The 19,915-nt window shown below is 41.1% G+C and overlaps 1 protein-coding gene across 1 annotated transcript in view; it reads left to right on the forward strand.

The window, feature by feature from the left end:
• Positions 1-19,915, forward strand: part of WDR49 (WD repeat domain 49) — a 185,578-nt gene that overhangs the window by 132,438 nt on the left and 33,225 nt on the right. The window contains exons 16-17 of the mRNA XM_055569164.1: positions 4,732-4,820; positions 7,236-7,382. Coding sequence (XP_055425139.1) covers positions 4,732-4,820; positions 7,236-7,382 — 236 coding nt within the window. The remainder of the gene's footprint in view (positions 1-4,731; positions 4,821-7,235; positions 7,383-19,915) is intronic.

The raw sequence follows: 19,915 nt of genomic DNA on the forward strand, positions 1-19,915 counted from the left end.
TTTGAGCAAGCTCTGGGAGTTGATGATGCGGAGGGAAGCCTGGTGTGCTGCAGTCCATGGGGTTGCAAAGAGTCTGACATGACTGAGCAACTAATTGAAAAGAATTCAACTGATAATCCTTGGTGGTATCCACAGTTGTAATCTCCATTTCATGACTAGGAAAGCAAGACAGAAAAAAGTTAAGTGACTTACACAACCCATAAGAGGTGAGCCAGGGACCCCAAAGCAGGCTCCAGAGTCAATATGCTTTGCTGCTGCTCTATTCTGCCTGTGCAACAATCAACATGTGGCAGTATTGAAATTTTGTTGGTCTCTGAGTCAAGTGATCAAACGTTTTGTTAAGCATCTGCTATGGGTAAGCAACTCCTCTAGGCACCTTCACTTCCTTTAATGCCCAATAGGGCACTTGGGAACTTGACAGTCATCATTCCTCCCTTGTACATCCAGTACTGAGAGATGGGAAATACGGTCTTCCCTTCTCATAGAATTGATGGCGAGGATGCCAGAGTCCATAGTAGGCCCCCATCTTGCATCACCCCATAAGACATTTTTGCAAAAGTTTTAAACTCTATCTATGCTCTTTATTAGCTTCCCAGGTACAGAACCCCCAAGCTAGTGATAAAGTACCAACACCCCGCCCCCCAACCCTCCCCAGCCAATGCAGGAGATCCAAGAGATGTGGGTTCAATTCCTGGTTCAGGACGATCCCCTGGAGAAGGAAATGGCAACCCACTCCAGTATTCTTGCCTGGAGAAACCCATGGACAGAGAAGCCTGGCAGGTTACAGTCCATAGGTTTGCAAAGAGTTGAACACGACTGAAGAGACTTAAGACATGCACACATTTTCTTTATTTCACTTCTGAGGTGGCGTAGTGGTAAAGAATTTGCCTACCAATGCAGGTGAGGTGAGTTCAAACCCTGGGTCACGAAGATCCCCTGGAGGAGGAAATGGAAACCCATTCCAATATTCTTGCCTGGAGAATTCTATGGACAGAGGAGCTTATAGCCCTGACAGGCTACAATCCATAGGGTTGCAAAGAGTCAGACATGAGTGAGCATGCACACATGCATGCTGTTTATTACATCCTTTAGTTTCTTTGTATTTGTCCACCAGGAGTACTGGAAACTTGGGAGTATTCCCCTCTTTCCAGTTCCCTGTACATTTTCATAGTCACCGTTTTCCCAGGAGTCAAATGTCTTTGGAAATGAAGCAATAGGTTGGCCTTTGTGGTTTGGGGGAAAATTTCCATCTACCCTCAGTCTTTTGGATGGCAAAGATTTCCTTTAAAAAAGTTATAATTCCAAATAATTTATGTAGATAATCCCCCCAGTCAAGGAGGTAGAACTTAACTTTCCTCTTCATCTGCCTTCAGGGAGTACTGTGTAGACATTTAGGGAAAAAGTAACTTTGCTGAGACCTGGCAAGCAACCTTGGCCAGTTGATAAAGTTTACATCAAACAGTGGTATGTCAGGTCAATAGCAGGTGCCCTTGATAAATTGTGGGCTTCCCTGTGGCTTAGTTGGTAAAGATTCTGCCAGCAATGTGGGAGACCTGTGGTTCAGTCCCTGGGTTGGGAAGATCCTTTGGAGAAGGGAAAGGCTGCTCACTCCAGTATTCTGGCCTGGAGAATTCCATGGACTGAATAGTCCATGGGGTCAAAAAGAGTCTGACATGACTGAGAGACTTTCACTTTCACTTTGATAAGTGGTAATGAACATAACACTTCACCTCTCTTATCTTTTTTCCAGCAACTCATAATCCCCATCTAAGCATTAGAAAAGCATCAGTTCAGTTCATTTCAGTCACTCAGTCGTGTCTGACTCTGTGACCCCATGAATTGCAGTACTCCAGGCCTCCCTGTCCATCACCAATTCCCGGAGTTCACTCAGATTCACGTCCATCAAGTCAGTGATGCCATCCAGCCATCTCATCCTCTGTCGTCCCCTTCTCCTCCTGCCCCCAATCCCTCCCAGCATCAGAGTCTTTTCCAATGATTCAACTCTTCGTATGAGGTGGCCAAAGTACTGGAGTTTCAGCTTTAGCATCATTCCTTCCAAAGAAATCCCAGGGCTGATCTCCTTCAGAATGGACTGGTTGGATCTCCTTGCAGTCCAAGGGACTCTCAAGAGTCTTCTCCAACACCACAGTTCAAAAGCATCAATTCTTTGGTGCTCAGCCTTCTTCACAGTCCAACTCTCACATCCATACATGACCACAGGAAAAACCATAGCCTTGACTAGATGGACGTTTGTTGGCAAAGTAATGTCTCTGCTTTTGAATATGCTATCTAGGTGGACATAACTTTCCTTCCAAGGAGTAAGCGTCTTTTAATTTCATGGCTGCAGTCACCATCTGTAGTGATTTTGGAGCCCCCCAAAATAAAGTCTGACACTGTTTCCACTGTTTCCCCATCTATTTCCCATGCAGTGATGGGACCAGATGCCATGATGTTGGTTTTCTGAATGTTGAGCTTTAAGCCAACTTTTTCACTCTCCACTTTCACTTTCATCAAGAGGCTTTTGCGTTCCACTTCACTTTCTGCCATAAGGGTGGTGTCATCTGCATATCTGAGGTTATTGATATTTCTCCTGGCAATCTTGATTCTAGCTTGTGTTTCTTCCAGTCCAGAGTTTCTCATGATGTATTCTGCATATAAGTTAAATAAGCAGGGTGACAATATACAGCCTTGATGTACTCCTTTTCCTATTTGGAACCAGTCTGTTGTTCCATGTCCAGTTCTAACTGTTGCTTCCTGACCTTCATACAGATTTCTCAAGAGGCAGATCAGGTGGTCTGGTATTCCCATCTCTTTCAGAATTTTCCACAGTTTATTGTGATCCACACAGTCAAAGGCTTTGGCATAGTGAATAAAGCAGAAATAGATGTTTTTCTGGAACTCTCTTGCTTTTTCCATGATCCAGCGGATGTTGGCAATTTGATCTCTGATTCCTCTGCCTTTTCTAAAACCAGCTTGAACATCACAAGTTCACGGTACATGTATTGCTGAAGCCTGACATGGAGAATTTTGAGCATTACTTTACTAGCATGTGAGATGAGTGCAATTGTGCGGTAGTTTGAGCAATCTTTGGCATTGCCTTTCTTTGGGATCAGAATGAAAACTGACCTTTTCCAGTCCTGTGGCCACTGCTGAGTTTTCCAAAAGCATCAGACAAACCCAAATTGAAGGAGACTCTACCAAAAAAACGGACAGGTGTTTCTTAAACCTGTCAAGGTCATCTAAAACAAGTAAAATCTGATAAATTGTTTTATACCAGAGGAAGCTAAGGGGTCAGAAAACTAAATGTAATGTGGGATCCTGGGACAGGAAAAGAGCAGTTAGAAAAACTGGGAAAATCTTAATAAAATACTACTAATAATGCACCAGTATTGATTTTGAAATTGTGACAAATGGTAATATAAGATGTTAACAATAGGGAAAATTGGGTGAAGGGGTTCCAGAACTCTCTACTATCTTTATAAATTTTCTGTAAATCTATAACTACTCTACAATGGAAATTTTACTTTTAAGCTCATTTAAATTTGAGAGATAGTCAACCAGGACAGAGGAAAAGGAAGGAGGGAAATTAACATTTATTGAATACTGTTATTTATTAGATACATCACTCAGCATTCATCCTTCTTACCTCCTTTAACACCACAGTAAGAATCACATGCAGAGCAGAAATTGAGGCTGAGAGGATAAGAAACATCTCAAGGTTCTATGAAAAAGTGAAAGTGTTAATCACTCAGTCGTGTCCAACTCTGTGACCCTGGGGACTGTAGACTGCCAGGCTCCTCTGTCCATGGAATTCTCCAGATCAGAATACTGGAGTGGGTTGCCATTCCTTTCTCCAGGGAATATTCCCAATCCAGGGATTGAATGCGTGTCTTCTGTATTGCAGGCAGATTCTTTACCATTTGGGTCACCAGGGAAGCCCCAAAGTTCTATAGCTGCTCAGTATGTAACAAATTTGGGAATAAAGGTTAGAATGGGGAGTAGTAATCACAAAGGGTTAAAGAATGCAAGGAAAGGAGGCAGAAGGAAGAGGGCAGTCCCTGTGACTCTCAACAATTCTGTGAAAATAGGGATGTTTTCTGACCAGACACTTTACAAGAAAATAATAATTTTTGGCAACATGGCTTGTAGCTGTTAAGGCTGAGGTCTATGACAGTAAATGTTAAATATATTTGAAATCATTTACTGTTTGCTAACTGGAATTATATACAACCATGTAATGGTTTCCCTTCCTGTGTTTTATTGATAAAAACTTTTTCTGTGAATTTAAGCTAATCTAAGGTTTTCATGTAGATTCATATGACAAGCCTCAAAAATACTGAGTTATTTTTTTCTTTTTGCATTTTGGATACCATAAGTGAAGATGCAGGCATAACAATGGATAAAAGAACTTTTGATCAATAACACTAATTAGCCCATATAATTTACACATAGGGCAAGGATAGTGTGCGTTTCTGTGACATTTTCTTCTGAGCACGGGACCCTTGCTTAAACTGACTTCTCCTTCTCTGTGACTCTTCCTCTTTTATACCATCACCTGGCTAGGCCTTGTACTCAAAGGTGTAACTTGATTAGTGTAAACAAATGTCACTACTTAAGTCCACAGGATAGAGATTTTTGTTGTTGTTGTTAAAGGTATACATTTACAGCCAGAAAGTGTCTGTTCATCCTTTGTGGTTGATTTTTATTTCATCATAAATTATTTTATTCCAGTGTCAGACCTTCAGAAGTCATAAACTTAGGTGTGAAATATATGGAAACACATGACCTTTACGATGGTGGAATTATACGAAAATCATGCAGTAAGTTATCACTGTTGATATATTTTTATTATGTTATTATTTTATAGATTGTTATGAAGAAAACAAATAACTATGCTATGTGCCAGGAATATTGGTGGTGGTGGTTTAGTCGCTAAGTTGTGACCGACCCTTGCAACCCCCAATGGACTGTTGTTCGCCAGACTTCTCTGTCCAGGGGATTTCCCACGCAAGAATACTGGAGTAGGTTGCCATTTCCTTCCCCAGGGGATCTTCTTGACTCAGATTGAACCAGGAATGTTGGTATTCCATAATAAACCTGAATAAGGTCTTGTGATCTCCATTGAATAAAGGGAAGACAAATAGGCTCAGAGATATTAAGTGACTTGTCCAAGTCTTCACAATCAACAAGTGGAAGAAGTGTAAAGTCTAAGCCAGAAAACATGTGGAAAGTGCCCAGTATAGTTTCCAAAATAGAGTTGGCACTGAAATGTTAATTTTCTCCCCTAAATGTTTAAAAGATAAAAATAAAATTAAGTTTTTTTTTTTTCTCAGAAAGTCCCAAATCACACAGAATAGTGTATTTTTTTTTTTTTTAGTTTTGGCAGACCAGATAAAGAATTATTTAAAAAATTAATTAAAACAAAAAATTGTTATCATACTGAAGTGTATTATTTAGAAGAGTAGTGAGAATCATTCTGGAAGCTCCATCATATAACAAGAATATTTCACTCATTACAAATCTTTTGTCAACTTATGTCCAAGGGGGTGCTGCACTTTCATAGAGCAAATATGCTCATTTCTGTTGAAATTTTTGTTGTCAAAAGGTACATTATTATTTGTTAATATTCAATGCATATTTATAAACTAATCTGCTCCATAGGGGTTTTGCCAAGATTACATGAAATAATTATATGTGAAGCACTTTAGTTCTTGGCATATTAATAATAAAAACTCAATACAATTTTATTACTAATATTATTAATTATTATTAGTATTATACCTTGGAACACAACTTTTGGAATGAAATATGTTTGAGTAGATGTCCAAGGTCTGCCATGTACCAATGATACTTTACAGGTTGTGAATATTTCTCCTTTGGTTTGACATACACTGGTTCCCAAAAAGTATGTTCCCTGGTCTACCAGAATTAGCATCACTGGAAACTTAGAAAGGTAAATTCTGGGGCCGTATGCCCACCTGCTGGAGAAGGAAATGGCAACCCACTCCAATATTCCTGCCTTGAGAAGCCTATGGACAGAGGAGCCTGGCGGGCTCAGTCCATCTGATTGCGAACAGTTGGACATAACTGAGCAACTAAGCATCCCCACCCAACTAAATTAGAAACAGGAGTGGTGCAAGTGGTTTATGCTTAAACAAGCCCCGCAGATGACTCTGATATCTGGTATAGTTTGAGAACCACTGACATAGCTTGTCTCAGAGTAGATGCTGGCTACAAGACAACACAATGACAAAAGCACAGTTTTTACCCTAGAGCTAACAATCAAGAACACACAGAATCACATCTTTTTAATTAATTATTTTTTGGCTGAGCCATGTGGCATGTGGGGTCTTAGTTCCCCAACCTGGGATCCAACCCATGCCCCTGCAGTGGAAGCGTGAAGTCTTAACCATTGGCCTGCCAGGGAAGTCCCTAGGGTCATGACTTGAATTAAGTTTTTGTAGACTTCTATTCCATTTGCTAGGGGCTTCCCCAATGGCTTAGCAGGTAAAGAATCCACCTGCAATGCAAGAGACACAGTAGGTTTGGGTTCGAGCCCTGGTTGGGGAGATCCCCTGGAGAAGGAAATGACACCCAGCCCAGGATTCTTGCCTGAAAAATCCCATGGACAGAGGAGCCTGGTGGGCTATGGTCCATGGGGTCACAAAAAGTCAGACCTGTCTTAGCGACAAGCACACAAGCATTCCATTATCCATTTATCCCATGAAGCAAAAAGAAAACTTTCCACTCTTCCTTCTCATTATCTCATCGTGTGAATCATAGATATAGTAACACAGCCCTGGTTTACATTATAGCAAAATGAAATTGTACTTGCATATTCAAAATTTTAGATATATTGTTAAATTAAATACTGAAAAATAGGTTTCACCTCACAAAGCCTGCAATTTTCTTGCAGAAAAAAGAGAAACTGGGGTTTTTCCAAAATTGCAGAATACCCATTTTCAAGGGAAGATCGCAAAAGAATACAAGATGAAAAATAAATGAATGGGGAGTCTTGAGTTTCTTTTCGTCCCTTGGAATAAAAGGACCATGGCTTTATCTTGAACAGCTGTGTTTACAGGGTTTGCTGATCACTGCAGCTGTACCAGCTGAGTAACAGGAAGGTTAAATTTTAAAAAAAGAAGTTAACTTGGAAATGAGCTAGCTCTTTCTGAGGAATTAATGATATTGTACTTTTTTTTTCCCATCCTCCCTTAAAACTTGCTGTTGTGAAGGCAGTTTTAGGTCATTAAGCATTGGAACGTTGAAAGAGCTACCTGAAGTGAAGAAACCAGCTTTTCTTCTAGACCCTGAGAAATACTTTAGGGAAGGCCCAGAGGAACAGTGTCCCCAGATTCCAGAGTTTCCATCACTTTCTGAAAGTAAGTCCTCAACCACTGTACCACTTCCCTCTTCTCTCCCCAGGAAACTCAACCAGTTAAGAAAACAAAATGGAGAGACATGAAGGTAACACATGTTCACCTTGTAGATGGCAGTGAAATGAAGTGTGGTTTGACTGTTAAGAGTTATAGCTTAGTTGCTGGTCAGTGCTCACAGAAAGGACAGCTAATGGGCTGAGATACACAAAAGGAATATTTTTATTTTGCCACTTTTCTGAAGTCAGAAAGCCATAAACAATATGATTCTGCTATGAATAAGAACCTTTCCCCCCTAGTAATCTGAATTTTCAAATCTGATACCAGAGAAAGAGACATCCTAAGGCTGCTTCTGAACAGAATCTCTGCCAATCTGGGTTTGTTCTTTTCATGTGAAACTCTATAAATGGCGGCTACTTAAAGTGTATAGTTTTAGAGCCTTCCAGCTGCAACACTAGGCTAATAGGATGAGAGGAAAAGAAAGCTTATCTTAGAACATAGAAGTGAATGGGCTCTGAACATTTGGAAACAAGATGTGCAAAAGAATGCTCTATTTTTTTTTCAGATTGTTATAGGCTTCCAAGTTTCTAAGAACTTAAAGAGTAATTCTGTACAAACATCCTACCCGCAAAGAGGGACACAACGGGAGTGCAGGCGATACAACCTGCTACTCAGCGGGGCACTCGGAAAACATATGGACACCACAGGGAACTCATTTAAAATAATTAATGAAGAGAGACATTTTCAGCTTGTAGTAGTTAAAAGATCAGAACTGAACTCTAACCATCTGAGATCTGTGGTTTCTAAACTTTTCAAATCCTCTGAGATTGGGGTTCAACATCATCCTTGAGAAATAAGAACCCTTGTAGGAGGGAGGCGTTTATGCTTACACTTGAGGAAGTTTAAGCCTCCTGTCTCTGCTTGCTTCCCTATTACAGCTGGTCAAAATTTGTTTTTGTTTTTTAAATTCCACTTGTAAGCAAGGTACAGCTGCCATTCCTCACCACTGTATTTCCACTCTAATTATTATCAGCTTCCTTTGCATTTTCACAGTTTCTCTTTTCTAAATCTAGTGTTTATTTCCTCTCAGGAGGATCATCTATGATACCTGCTCATTTCCTTTTAAAAACATGAATCCGTAAATGGTAGGGCTTTAAATAACCTTTAGTTCATCCGACAGGGCTTTCAGTCTATCAGCCAATTGCTTTTTCCCCAGGATGATTCATTTTCAAGAATAAACATGGGAGGACTTATCGTCCTGCTGAGTCACAGACGGAAGAGAATTTGGGGAACAGCGAGTAAGAAAAGATCCAGGGAGCCAGAACAAAGTGTAAAGGCAATCCAGACATAGAACATGTACCCAGGAGGAAACCAAGATGGAGCAGAGTTAGAATTGAGGCAAGAGAAATAGGAGAGGGAGAATGCAGAAACCTGAGAGCCAGGAAGTAGGAGAAAGAAATGATGAGCGCAGCAAATGACTCTCCTCAGATCTGGGAGCTCCTGTGTTTTTGAGGAGCCTTGTCGTCTGTGGGGTCGCACAGAGTTGGACACTACTGAAGCGACTTAGCAGCAGCAGCAGCACATTCTGCAGCAGGAAAATTCTCCTTTGTTTTCAGACAACTGCAGGGAGGATGTGTAAGGGAAGGTTGGGGTGAATGACTGGTTGGAAATACCAAAAGTGCAAAGAAGTACTTTGATAAGTACATTTTCAAAGTTCAAAGAGAATTTTTTCTCCCAGATATCTTAATATAAGTTTTCCTGTAATTTCCACACGATTTAAAAAAAGATGCTTTCTTTCTTTTGCTTTTCTATTTTATTCTTCAGCTTTTCTTTCTTTGCTCCCTTCTAAATATTTCTACTCATCTGCTTTCTCTGCAAGGAAAACAGTTCCTTTTTGAAAAAGTTTCATCAACTTGAGAGAGACAGATATAAACAATTGAGGGTGACAGATGCATGACGCATGACACCACAAATGGGTTCTGTGGAAGTACCAGGCAAGAAGGCAGGTTAAGTCTGTGCTGTGTTGTGTTTATTTGCTCACTCATGCCCGACCCTTGGTGATCCCATGGACTGTAGCCCGGCAGGCTCTTCTGTCTATGGGATGGAACCTAGGGGTCGAACCCAGGTCTCCTGCATTGCAGGCGGATTCTTTACTGTCTGAGCCACCTGCCTGGGGCATAATGCTCCCCAGGTGGCATTAGTGGTAAAGAACCCACCTGCTAATACAAGAGATGTAAGAGAAGCAGGTTCCATCCCTGGGTCAGGAAGATCCCCTGAAGGAGAAAATGGCCAATCCACTCCAGTATTTTTGCCTGGAGAATCCCATGGATAGAGGAGCCTGGCCGGCTACAGTCCATGGGATCCCAAAGAGTTGGATATGACTGAGGTGACTTAGCACACATGGGGCATAAGAAGGAATTAGTTCAAATTTCCTCTGAGTAGTGGTGTTAGTCGCTCAGTAGTGTCCAACTCTTTGCGATCCCATGGACTATAGCCTGCCATGCTCCTCTGTCCATGAGATGCTCCTGGCAAGAATACTGGAGTGGATTGCCATTCCTTTTTCCACAGAATCTTCAGAGATTGAACCCGGGTCTCCTGCATTGCAGGCAGATTCTTTACCATTTGAGCTACAGGGAAGACCCTGTGGACTTAAAATGGGTAGGAGTTCAAAGGGTGAGGAAGGAGAAGAGTAAGTCTAGACCAAAGAAATGTAAGGAAAAACGTAAGGAAATCAGGAGTGAAGTAGGGCAGACGTCCAAATGATTTCAAGCTGGCTGCAGTGGGTGACTTCAGACAGTGTCATGGTGACTGAGTTTGACACAGATGAATAGAGTTGAGTTTGGAAGGTGTTGAGTTTGAGGTACTGGTGTGCTAGTTAGAAACAAAGGTCTGGAGAATGCCCCAGGATTGTAACATGCTCTGCATAATAATGGTCTTCAGCTAGCTGATAGAGAAATCATGTCTGCTCATGTGCGTATTTAGCCTCCCTGGTGAATATTGAATGCCTTCTCTGCTGGCACTTGTGCTGGATGGTGAAGGGACAGAGCTGACATGTAGAGGGACAGCCTTCAAAGTTCTTGAAGATAAGTTGGCGAAATAGATAAGGAAACAAATCATTATGTTGCAGGAAGGGGGACTTCTTCCAGGGCCCGAGAGTGGGCTTTGTCTGATACTCAGAAATGAATTGTCTGAGGAGACATGTGTGCTGACGAAGAAAGAGACTTTATTGGGAAGGTGTGCCCAGGTGGAGGTCAGGAGGGTAAGGGAACCCCGGAAGACGGCCTTGCCATTTGGCTCAAAGTGGTCTTATGGTAATGGGATTAATTTCCGGGTTGCCTCTGGCCAATCATTCTGACTCAAGGTCCTTCCTGGTGGCATATGCATCACTCAGCCAAGATGGATTCCAGTGGGAAGGATTCTTGGAGGGTGGAAGAATATATGGACTGGCGTCTCCTTTAGACCATCCCTGTTGATGGTGGTGTGTTGGTTCCATGTTCCTTACCAGGACTTGTGGTTATTATGATGCTTGGCCTGGGTGGGTGGTTTTAGTTAGTGTTTCCCCATCGCAATTATGTTTTACAGCAGAGGCTATAATAGCGATAAGCCCTGGGCACTGTGGGACCATATGGAGATTCATAGATGATTCTCCAGAGAAACCAGATCATGCCTGAGCTAGATAGTAAAAGGTAAATGTGATATTATTCAGATTAAAAAAAAAAGAAGTATATGTTTCTTGCAAAGGAGCAGTATATGCAACGGTAAGGTGGTATGAGCAAGATGGATGGTGTGTGCTTAGGGAGCTATGTGTAGTCCCATTTAAATGGCTGGGTTCTAGAAGGAACATGAGAATTAAGGCTAGAGAGGCAAATGGAAGCCAAAGCATAGAGCACTTAGCTTGCTATATTAAGGACTTTGGTATTTATTTTACCAGAAATGAGGAGACATTGGAATGTTTCAGTCAACTGTTCTGAATTATCCCATTTTATCTCTTCTATTAATTCTTCAGTTTTTATATCGGTTTGTGTTATCCTTTTAATGATTATTATAAAGGTTACAATACTCCTTCTTGTGTCCTTTAGTTCTTCTTGGGGTACTAGGCTTCCAACTGAGATTACTTTCTTTCATTCAGAACTTCCTGCAGTATTTCTTATTATGTCTGATGGGTCTGATGGTTAATCATTTTCCAGGCTTTTTGTTTCTGAAAGATGTGTTTATTTCATTTTGACTTTGAAAGGATGTTTTCACTGGATTTAAAACTCTAGATAGCAGTATTTTTCAACTTTTTAAAGATACTATATCATTGCTTCCTTGCTCCCATAGTTCCTGTTTATAAAGTTCCACTCTTCATACTATTGTTACTTCTTTGAATGTAATATTTTTTTCTGACGGTTTTAAAGGTTTTTCTTTTTATCTTGGTTTTTAGCAGCTTTTTCATGCTGGGCATAAATACACTTTTCTCTGTATCTATACTGCTTGGGGTTGATAGGAATTTTTGAGTGCATCTTTCTTCAGTGTTGTATAATTCTCAGCTATTATCTTTATTTCTTTTCAATTACCACTTTCCAGTCCTGCTGGGATTGCAATTACACATATTTTGGACTTTAATTATATCACAAATGTTTCCTGTGTTCTTATATTTCCATTTTATTTTCCTCTCTGGGCTTCATTTTGGATATGTTATATTGATTAATCTTTGCATTCACTAATCTTGTCTCCTTTGCAATTTTTTTAAACCTATGATATCAGTTTCCCATGTTAGATTTTATATATATATATATGTGTGTGTGTGTGTGTGTGCATATATACATATATTCAGTTCTAAAATGCCATTTGAATCTTATATATATATTCTAATTCTCAGTTGAAAATACTTATTACTTATGTTTTAAATTACTTTATGTCATCCATTTTGTCCAAATACTTTTTCTGTTTTCTTTAACATATTTATAATTTAAAGTTCTGGCCTGCTGACATCAATATCTGGATGATCCTTGGATCTGCTTCTAATATCTATTTTTCCTTTTTGGTTATTGGTCACATTTTATTTCTTTCTTGCAAGTCCTATAATTTTGTACATTTTCTGGTACAGTTTTTTTAAGTATGACAGAAATTGTGTAAAAGATCTATAGATAATGATGTTAATGTTATTTTCTTTCCTTAGTTGGACGAAGAGCATGAAGAGTGATTCCTGTTAATTCAGTTAGGAACTGAGTTCAGTCAGAGCCGGGTCATGGCTGCAGTTAGACTTTGTTTACTTTCAGTTTCAAATGTTTGTTTAAGGCCTCTCACGTTAGTGTAGTTATTGTCTTCTAAGTACTGTAAGACTGCGGGAAATGTTAACCTGCCTCCCTAGTCCAATTCATGGTCTCCCACACCATCCAGCACTCAGATTAAGTTCTGTGGGGGATCCTGGGCACAGTTACAAAGTTCCTCTGGATTTCAGTCCATCACATCAACCCACACAGTCATCCAAAGCTCTTCTGATTCTCCTTTCCCTTTAGAAAAGTCTCTTTGTGGCAAACCTGTTTCTTAGCAGTGCCTGGACAGGATTAATCCCCAGAGGGAAGAAAAGATTTGGCAATCTCAGTTCACCCGAGAAGGTTCTACCATCTCATGTATTTTCATTTGATAATCTTTGTTTCCACAGCCCTCTTATGGCTTTAAGAATATCATTTCTGTATTTTTTTTTCCTTCTATCTAGTCCAATGAGAAGGATGACCTGCTGCTACTTATATCCTACCCAGAAACAAAATTCCTTTTGAAATCTTTAAACAGGAAAATGCCATGTCCAGATTTGCATTTTAGAAAGCTTTCTGGAAACTGTGTGGTGGATGCATTATAATGGGGCTAAACTGAAGGCATTATAATGGGGCTAAACTCTAAATATTAGAGTTGTGGGAACTTGTATGACATCAACTACCTGCTTTCCCATGTTCACTTTGCCTTTTACTAGTTGTTCATATCTGGATAAATTACATAACCTACAAATTCTCAGTTTTCTCATCTGTTGAATGGGATCAGTGGTGCCTGGAGTTATGTGGATTAATTTTAGCAGTGACTAGCCCATAATAGAAGAAGGCAATGGCACCGCACTCCATTACTCTTGCCTGGAAAATCCCATGGATGGAGGAGCCTGGTAGGCTGCAGTCCATGGGGTCGCTGAGGGTCGGACACGACTGAGCGACTTCACTTTCACTTTTCACTTTCATGCATTGGAGAAGGAAATGGCAACCCACTCCAGTGTTCTTGCCTGGAGAATCCCAGGGACGGGGGAGCCTGGTGGGCTGCCGTATATGGGGTTGCACAGAGTTGGACACGACTGAAGCGACTTAGCAGCAGCCCATAATAGGAGAAGGCAATGATACCCCACTCCAGTACTTTTGCCTGGAAAATTCCATGGATGGAGGAGCCCGGTGGGCTGCAGTCCATGAGGTCGCTAAGAGTCGGGCATGACAGAGCGACTTCACCTTCACTTTTCACTTTCATGCATTGGAGAAGGAAATGGAACCCACTCCAGTGTTCTTGCCTGGAGAATCCCAGGGACAGCGGAGCCTGGTGGGCTGCCGTCTATGGGGTCACACAGAATCAGACATGACTGAAGTGACTTAGCATAGCCCATAATAAGCATAAATGGTAACTATTATTATTTTGAAGATAAGGAGACCCTGAAAGGAAGTAACTAATTTGAGAAGTGTTACAGAGATAAATGAAAGGATTATGTGCCCTGGTGAGATGTTAAGACATGCATGACTGTCAGGTTTCTAGCCTGGATAGCTGTATCAATAAAAGAGCCAGTTATTGAGAGAGGACTTATAGGAGGAAGAGATGGTGTAGAGTTAGTTTCAGACTATGTTGAGACAGAGGTACCTGTGGGTCTTCAAGCAAGGAAAGCTAGCACTTTTCCAAGAAACTGACTATAGTGGGGAGGAAAGACAAAGACCAATAACTGAAAAGCCACTAGAAGTCAGGAGAACTACAGTCAAGGCATGTTTTAGAATTAGTTTTATTTTTTAGTTCATTTGTTTCTTCAGATTTTAGATAGAATATATGCACATTGTAAAACACTGGCTAGTAAGAAGTAAAGAGATTCTAAAGAACACAGCAATAGGGGGTCTAAAGAGCAGCCACTGCTTCCAGGCCTGAGTTAGATGGGGGAAGATGCACAGTAGGGCTGAGACTCAGACCTTGCAGGAGTGGTTCATCCCTGTCTCACTGGATGGCAAGATGGCAGAGCTGCTGCAGGTGGAATTTGAATGAATCTGTTATCATATTCTCTCCCATCCACAGGGGGTGCAGAACTCACTGCAGAGCCATGAAGGGGGTGCAGGGGAGGCTGTCACAGGGAGGAAGCCCACCGGTGGCCTTCCCCTTGTCTCCTGGGGTATTATGGAAAGTCATTCACTGGATGGTGGCACACAGGTGGCACTCTGCTGCAGTCACCTGAGAGGGTGACAAGGGAAGCCGCTGGTTCTGGAGAAGCCGTACTTGCATAACAAGAGTCTGGAGCTGGAGAAGACACGAGAGGAGCTGGGTCCTGGGGAAGCCATGCTGTAGGTGTCTAGTGCTGGAGGAGCAGCCCTGTAGGAGGTTGGTGAGAGAAGCACCCACTTAGAGAGAAATCCAGTGTCCCTCTAGTGCCCTCTAGTGACAGAGCTCAGCATCATACCAGCTGTTAAAGGAGAGCATTTACAGGACTCTGGCCCATTATCACCTGGTGCTTAGTGATAAAGAACCTTCCTGCCAATGCAGGAGACCTAAGAGATGTGGGTTCTATCCCTGGGTCGGGAAGATCCCCTGGAGTAGGGCATGGCAACCCATTCCAGTATTCTTACCTGGAAAATCCCATGGACAGAGGAACCTGGAGGGCTACAGTTCAAGGGTGGCAAAGAGTCAGACACGGCTGAAGCGACTTAGCATGCAGGCACAGACCATTATCACACAGCAAGCAGTGAAGAGTGGAATGGGAACTGAGGAGCAAAACATTGGTAGTTGGCATAGTACCCTGTTCCTTGGCTATTCATGCTTTTTATTCCACTCCTGTCCTTCACATTATTTGGTAACCTTTGAAGAATTGATGCTTTTGAACTGTGGTGTTGGAGAAGACTCTTGAGAGTCCCTTGGACTGCAAGGAGATCCAACCAGTCCATTCTGAAGGAGATCAGCCCTGGGATTTCTTTGGAAGGAATGATGCTAAAGCTGAAACTCCAGTATTTTGGCCACCTCATGCAGAGTTGACTCATTGGAAAAGACCCTGATGCTGGGAGGGATTGGGGGCAGGAGGAAGAGGGGACGCCAGAGGATGAGATGGCTGGATGGCATCACTGACTCGATGGACATGAGTCTGAGTGAACTCCGGGAGTTGGTGATGGAGAGGGAGGCCTGGTGTGCTGCGATTCATGGGGTCGCAGAGAGTCGGACACGATTGAGTGACTGAACTGAACTGAACTGAACCTTTGAAATCACAGCCATTATTCCTACTAAGTCATAAGGTGTCAATGGTTATGGTTGTCTTTTGAATAAAATCTGGAAGACTCAAAGCAATAAACATATGCTGCTGCTACTGCTGCTAAGTTGCTTCAGTCGTGTCCAACTCTGTGCGACCCCACAGATGGCAGCCCACCATGCTCCGCTGTCCCTGGGATTCTCCAGGCAAGAACACTGGAGTGGGTTGCCATTTCCTTCTCCAATGCATGAAAGTGAAAAGTGAAAGTGAAGTCACTCAGTAAGTGTCTGACTCTTCGTGACCCCACGGACTATAGCCGACTAGGCTCCTCCGTCCATGGGATTTTCCAGGCAAGAGTACTGGAGTGGGTTGCCATTGCCTTCTCCAATAAACATATAGTAAGGGCCAAATTTCTAGTGTAAGCATGGCTTCAAATCAGGACTATCATTTGCTATCTGTATGACCTTGATCAGATCAATTAAACTCTCTATGCCTTAGTTTCTTCAACTAAAAATGGGCATCATATTTGTTACCCTCCCCATAATGTTGTTGTGAACATTAGGTGAAATAACCCATGTGAAGCCCTTAGCACAAAGCCTGTCACCTAATCAAAGTTTAATACATTTTCTTTATTGATATTATTATTCCACTAAATAGCTCTATGACATAGGGATTATTATTGCTCCTATTTACTATATAAATGGTCTCTGGCATAGGCTCCATGGCATAGAAGAAGAGTTTAAATAATTTATCTAGTTTTGCATAACCAGTAAAAGGTGGATTATAGTTGAGAAGAATCCATGTTATTCAGGCAGGTGTCCATGTTATTAATATTTCTAGATGCGGCCCCTCTTGTTCAAATAGTGATGAAATCACAATCCCTGGGTAACCTATTCTTATGATGATTTATAAATCCAGCTATTTCACTTAATATTGCCTGTTTTTATCATTTTCATTTAAAATTGCTCATCTCCTTTTTCATAGGAGGTATTGAATTTAAAAATTACTATTATAAATGGCACTTAAAAAAATCTCTTAAAAAAATCTCAAAAAATCTTAAAGAAACTCAATCACCAATATAGTCCCCCCTCCACATTATCATTACAGAGTCTACCTTAAAGTCTTTGCACTGCATTTTACATACATTCTTGAAATCTCCATAATTACAGTGTTTGGAAGGTTATTTGGGGATTGTACGATGAGAGGTATTTTGCCAGACTTACTTTCAACACTCTAAACTATTATTTTGGAACTTGGGACAGTTTTCAAACACTTTATAACCCCCAGGTGACTTTTTAATCTTACCTACTGGGTTTTTCAGTGTTCTTTTGTATTTTCTTTCTTTCCCTTTCAAGTTGAAACATCTTTCACAATCTCTCTTTAGCTTCCAAGTTGTTCCCTGTGGGTTCTCAAACAGCTTGAAACTCCTTTTTGATATGCTTTATTCAAAAAACTGGAAGCTACTTAGAAGTGGCTCTGGGTCAGATTTTGTCAATAAATTCCCCAGAAGTCATTCAAATTGTACCTATAATATCTTTAAAACTTCCAGGGTAGAATAAATGCTGCATTAGTGATACCTCGGGCGAGTTGTTTTGTTGTTGTTGTTGTTCTGTCAAAGACAAAATGCACAGGATAAGGTAAGAGATAACTGTATTCAAGCTATTGCAAGAGGAAGAACATTCATTAAAGAGGAATATCTCAACAAAGGAAGAGGGCTTGAGCTCTTATAGAAACAGGTCAATGAATCTCAATGAATCCATGAGTCTTATCAGACTTGTGAGGAGGGTGGAGAAGGCCTTATCGCAGAAGGAGAGAGAAAAGAGTGGTCCTTTGTTGTCATCTGTTTCCAGAACATGAGAGAGTGTGACATTTCTTAACTGCCTCCATGTTCTGGTTTTACAGGATCCAGGTAAGGTTCAATGTTGTTAGCCACCTTACTTCTGTTCAAGATGAATGAATACCGCTCATTGTTGGACAACCCAGAGGTGATCATGAATTCTCTGGGTGGGGCAAAACAGTGTCTAAGAAGTCTCTCTCGGGGATTCTTGCTGGCATTGCTCCAGCAGAGCCAGTTGAGCCCGATGTTAAGAGGGAGTGGCAAAGGTCAGTTGTTTCTAAGCCTGGGAGGTCCTGACAGCAAAGGAGAGCTGCAAGGCAGCCTAGAGATTTGGACTGTCAGGTTTTACTTCTCAGTTTTAGATAGATGTAAGAGGAACTGAATAAGTTTGGAGGATTGTAGTCAGATACTGAAGAAAACTAGAACTGAAAAATTGGTTCAGTTCAATTCAGTTCATTTGCTCAGCCATGTCCGACTCTTTGTGACCCCATGAATTGTAGCACGCCAGGCCTCCCTGTTCATCACCAATTCCCGGAGTTCACTCAAACTCATGTCCATCGAGTCAGTGATGCTATCCAGCCATCTCATCCTCTGTCATCCCCTTTTCCTCCTGCCCCCAATCTCTCCCAGCATCAGAGTCTTTTCCAATGAGTCAACTCTTCGCATAAGGTGGCCAAAGTATTGGAGTTTCAGCTTCAGCATCAGTCCTTCCAATGAACACCCAATACAGATCTCCTTCAGAATGGACTGGTTGGATCTCCTTGCAGTCCAAGGGACTCTCAAGAGTATTCTTCAACACCACAGTTCAAAAGTAGGGGTTAATAATTTGTACAAGATAATAGCCTCTGACCCAATTTGCAGGTAGGGTACCAAAACTGGTGTTTTCAAGGAACAGGAGCAAGTCCATTAAAACTCTATCAGATGAGATAGAGTTTGCATATCCATGCTGCTGCTGCTGCTAAGTCACTTCAGTCGTGTCCGACTCTGTGCAACCCCATAGACGGCAGCCCACCAGGCTCCCCCATCCCTGGGATTCTCCAGGCAAGAACACTGGAGTGGGTTGCCATTTCCTTCTCCAATGCATGAAAGTGAAAAGTAAAAGTGAAGTTGCTCAGTTGTGTCTGACCCTCAGCGACCCCATGGACTGCAGCCTTCCAGGCTCCTCCATCCATGGGATTTTCCAGGCAAGAGTACTGGAGTGGGGTGCCATTTTGCCTTCTCTGTTGCATATCCATGGCAACCTACAATTTACAAAGAGGGGAAAAATAGTTCAAAAATAGTGAACTCAGCTAGAATCTGCCTACTCAGAAGGATATGCTAGAGTCAATACTGTCAAATACTGGGTTTTCATTGCTCTCTATAGTTCTTAAACTATAGGTAAGACATATACATATAAAATCCACCCTGCTTTATAATATAATCTTAAATCTAATATCAATAAAGAAAAAGAATCCGATATTATGGAAATCTTCTTACTTGAACAAATATTTAAGTAAGAAATAAGAGATTTCTACATGTTATTCATTCCAGGAAATTTTAGATAACTGAAGGTCCAGATTGAGCACAAAACTCAGAGACATCTTAGAAGGAAACAAAAAATCCTCCCTATTATATCTTTGCTTACATGATAGCACCTTAAATTGAGTCCTACAAAATAGAAGTCATTAATGTGTGAAAAACATTTTTTAAAAGATTCAACAGATGGTTCACATCATATGTCATCAGGGAAACTCAAAGTAAAAAAGAACAATGAGTTATCACTATGCACTCATTAGAATGGCCAAAATCTAGAACATTGACAGCACCAAATGCTAGTAAGGTTGTAGAGCAACCGACCAACTATCTTCCAAAGTGGCTGTACAATTTTGCATTCTCACCACGGGGAAAGAAGCTAATCTGTGAAGGTACACACTGTGTGATTCCCATGAGTCCTACTCTGTGAGATTCTGGAAAAGGCACTGTTGTTCATCTGATATATAGTTAGTCTTCAATCAGGGGGCAAAGGTGAGATCAGATGACAAAAGATTAACTGTGCTTTATTAAAATCAATGAATCATTTTATTTTCATGAAAATGTTTGAATAGCTTCATGACCACCACATTTTTCATTTTCATCGTTTTTAAAACACCTTTTGGTTATCATTATTAACAAACCTTCTTGGGCAGCCAACTATAAAATAAAGTGATCAATGTATAATGTCATCTTTTCCTGAGTAGGAAATAGAAACTGTAAATATTTACTGATAACACTTGATGTTAA

Source organism: Bubalus kerabau, chromosome 2 (assembly GCF_029407905.1).
Source record: "Bubalus kerabau isolate K-KA32 ecotype Philippines breed swamp buffalo chromosome 2, PCC_UOA_SB_1v2, whole genome shotgun sequence".
In the NCBI taxonomy this organism is placed as follows: domain Eukaryota; kingdom Metazoa; phylum Chordata; class Mammalia; order Artiodactyla; family Bovidae; genus Bubalus; species Bubalus kerabau.